General features: G+C 50.3%; 1 protein-coding gene across 1 annotated transcript; it reads right to left on the minus strand.

Annotated features, from left to right (window-relative positions):
• Nucleotides 1-1,286: 1,286 nt before the first annotated feature.
• CSF2 (colony stimulating factor 2) lies at nucleotides 1,287-3,650 on the minus strand. Its single transcript, XM_058735285.1, has 4 exons — nucleotides 3,286-3,650; nucleotides 3,148-3,189; nucleotides 2,363-2,488; nucleotides 1,287-1,659 (listed from the first exon to the last, which is right to left on the minus strand). The coding sequence occupies exons 1-4, from the start codon at nucleotides 3,442-3,444 to the stop codon at nucleotides 1,558-1,560; spliced, it is 429 nt and encodes a 142-aa protein (XP_058591268.1). The 5' UTR covers nucleotides 3,445-3,650; the 3' UTR covers nucleotides 1,287-1,557.

Consider the following 3,650-nt stretch of genomic DNA (forward strand, 5'->3'; position numbering starts at 1 on the left):
CCACATTTATGTGGAGAGGGGTACCTATATATGTGAGTCTAAGGAAATGCTAATCTCTTATCAGTCATCACTGGCTTACGTGGAAGACAGAGAGTACCTTATCAGTGGGCAAGATATGCTTTTCATGCATTTTCTATGACCACAGCACACTTCATGGATTCTTGTTATTGCTGAGAATCAGGCTTGGTCTAAGAATTTTTATTTGTAATCACATCTAGAGTCATGACCCTTCTCTGCCTGCCTGTTGGGACAGGTCTTTGGCCAGGACTGGTGCTGTCTGCAGGTGCAGGCTAGAGCAGAGAGAGTAGGTAGGGTGGAGAGAGAGAGCCACTCAGGGGGAACAGCTGCACCAAGCCAGCTTCCTCAGGCCCACCTGTCAAAGAGAAGGGTGGCCTTGCTGTTTACCTGACACTTGAAGACTCACCCACTTCCTCATTGTCCACAGGAGGGACACAAGGGAATGGGTTCAGGAACATGGCCTTCAACCGGGCTGGCAAAGGGAAGACAAAAGCACTGCTCTTTCTTGGCCTGAAGGCCTTGGATTTTAGGGAAGCGCACCTGATTAGATGCAAAACTTCATGTAAAAACAAAAGCCAGCTCAGAAAAATGCCACACCAGAACCATGTACTAACAAATTCTGAATTTACATTCTGACTCTCAGAGATTAAGATCACCCATTTGGGGGAAAGTTTGGTAAATATGCTGAGCTCTGACCCCTGTGGTTATTTTTGTTTGTTTTTTATCTTTTTTTTTTTTTTTTTTCTTGAACAGCTAGTCTATCTCCTGGTTCAAATTAGGAGTGGTTGAAACCCAGAGTATGAGGATCAGGGTGTGGTCACAGGGTCCAGGCCTCTGAGGGGCATAGGTGTTTGGCCTCGCTCAAGGGCAGGCCTGTTCAACCAGTGGCCAGCCAAGCCCCAGGAACCCCCAACCCTTCTCAGGAAGTATAAGGCCCTTTTTCTGGAGCACAGTGCCCACTGACTAGGTTCCTTGCACTTCCAAGTGAACCTGAAAACCTCTCTTTGCAGTGGGACCCTTGAGCATCCAGGGAAGCACGTCTAGGTGCGCAGAATGTAGCACCCAGGCCAAGTCTCACCTCCCCTCTGCTCCGACAGTTCCGCCCCTCGGGCACCACCCCCAACCTTGCAGCTCCTCCCATCCTCACTGTCAGCATTCACTCAAGCTTGAAAATAAACTGGAAACGGCACAAATAAGAAGAGACTTTTAATAATTTATTATTGTTGTAAAACATGTTGAATAAATATAGAGTATGATCTTAAATAAATAAATAAATAAATATTAAAATACGTAAATATATAAATAAATATTACTGATCCCTGCCAATGTAAAACATTGCCCGCTCCCCATACCAAACCCATATCAGGGGCAGCGTGTCCCAGCACAAGTCTGGCCCCACCCGCCCCCCATGGCCAGGCCCCACACTATGGTCCCTCCAAAGTGAAGATCCTGAGTTTCAGCAATCCGTAGGTTCGAGGGCAGTGATTCTCGAGGTGCACTCTCAGGGCTGGCTCCTGGCTGGACTGGCCTGCCTCACTTCTAGGCTGGCTTCCAGCACTCAAACGGGATGTTAGACAGAAAATCCTTCAGATTCTCTTTGAAATTTTTGAAGGTGATAGTCTGGGTTTCACAGGGCATTTCCTTAAAAAAAAGAAAAAGAAAACTTTGGGTCCAGGTATGAATGGGTAATGTGAGGGAAGCACCAGTGTGTTTCTGCACAGCCTGTTAGAACCCATTCTGGGTTGACCTGGGTCAGGTGACAGGTTGCCACCATATGTCACTCAAAGGGTGCACAACTCCTCCAGTCACAACCGGGGACAGGCACCTGACAAATTGCCTCTTTCCTCAGAGGCCAGCTCCAGCGACCCAGAAGGAGCAGGAGTCAAGTCCACAGACCTCACTCCTCACAGGAAAGGACTGTTTGGGGCCTTTGTCCTATCCGGATATGACCCCCTCCTAACTCCCATGCAATTTAGGCACCTCACAAGGGGCCAGGGAAAAGTCCTGTTGGGAGGTAGCACTTGGGCCCAGAAATGTACCCTGGACCTTAGGCAGGCCCTGAGTTTCCTTGGGTTTGCCTCACCACTGAGCTCATTAATGATAATAAGAGCATAAGCCTATTCCCACTAGGGAGTATGTAGGCTCCCAGCTCCATGGTTTAACTCCAAGAGATAAAAATAATCAGGGTTGCTGACCCTCTGAAGGGGCTAATCATTATAAATCTGTTGACACAAAAACCCTTTAGGGTCCTGAACAGCTACAGTGAAAGGCCTCTCCTTTTACCCAGTCCTCAACCCTTCTAGGCCAAGACGTTCCAGCTTGGGACCCTGACATGGGCACTCACCGGAGTAAGGGGGCAGTGCTGCTTGTAATGGTTGGCCATCATTCTCAGAGTCTGCTTGAGGCTGATGAGGCTGCCCCGTAGGCCCTGCTCATACAGCTTTAGGTGAGTCTGCAGGCATTTCGGCTCCTGTGGGAAACGTCCATTCCTTGGTGAGAAGTGGCCAAGTGCCCTCTGGTGGGCACATGACAACCTCCCTGTCACTCTTTCCTGTTCTCAGCCCTGTCCCCCAAGAGTAGGGTTTGGGAGGGGAATAGGGTGATGCCGGGTCTAGTCATACATACTGCTCTGTTCATGTAAACATAAATCTGCACCATTCAGCTCAGACCACCCTCAGCTAGCACAGCCACATTCCCTGGCATCTCAAGATGGTCCCAGTCCCCAGGGAAGGAGGTTGCTATCCCCCAACCATTCGGGCAGTAAGGAGCAGGATGGGACATCCCCCAGACCTGCTATGTGAACAGGGCTTGACCCTGAAATACCTCTGCGCCTCTCTGTAGTCAGCACTCTTGTCTCCACAGGGCTTGGTCTCAAAGTAACTCCTGCTTACTTACCCGTCCCCTGGTGACTCCCACCCCCTGGAATGCTAGGTCTGTCCATGGCTGCTTAGCTAACAAAAGAGTTTACATGTCTGCCACAGGGGCAAGGCCCGTGGCCACCTGAACACCCCTCCTTCTGGCAGCCAGGTGACTGGAGAGAAAGTGGACTCTGTGAGAGTCCATCTAAAATGGAGCCACCCCCCCAAGGTAGAGGCCTCTGGGAAGGTGTGTCAGAGAGGAGTATCTTACCTCAGGGTCAAACATTTCAGAGACGACTTCTACTGCTTCATTCTGTAGAAAAGGAAAATACCGTGTTATCAAACTGACAGGGCCACTCCAGGCCAGTGAGATGGCTCAGGCACGGACCTCACTCCCTTCCTCACTCACCATCACAGCAGTTATTTCACTACTGTTGTTCAGAAGGCTCAGGGCCTCCTTGATGGCATCCACGTGTTGCCAGGGCCGAGTGACAGAGCTGGGTGAACTGGTGGGTGCAGAGATGCTGCAGACCACAGTGCCCAGGAAAAGCAGGTTCTGCAGCCACATCCTCCTGAGGACTTTAGCCTTTCTCTCTGAGCACTGGGCTCACTGGCAAAAGAGCTCTTATATACACAGTTAGAGGAAATGATTAATGGTGACCACAAAACGCCAGGGAGGCGGGGGAACTACCTGACCTGTGGAATCTCCTGGCCCTTATCACACATGGGAACGGTGAGCCTTTCCTCCAGGTGGTCAGGCTCAGCGGTTTTCGT

The sequence above is a fragment of the Neofelis nebulosa genome, chromosome 1 (assembly GCF_028018385.1).
Source record: "Neofelis nebulosa isolate mNeoNeb1 chromosome 1, mNeoNeb1.pri, whole genome shotgun sequence".
Taxonomy (NCBI): domain Eukaryota; kingdom Metazoa; phylum Chordata; class Mammalia; order Carnivora; family Felidae; genus Neofelis; species Neofelis nebulosa.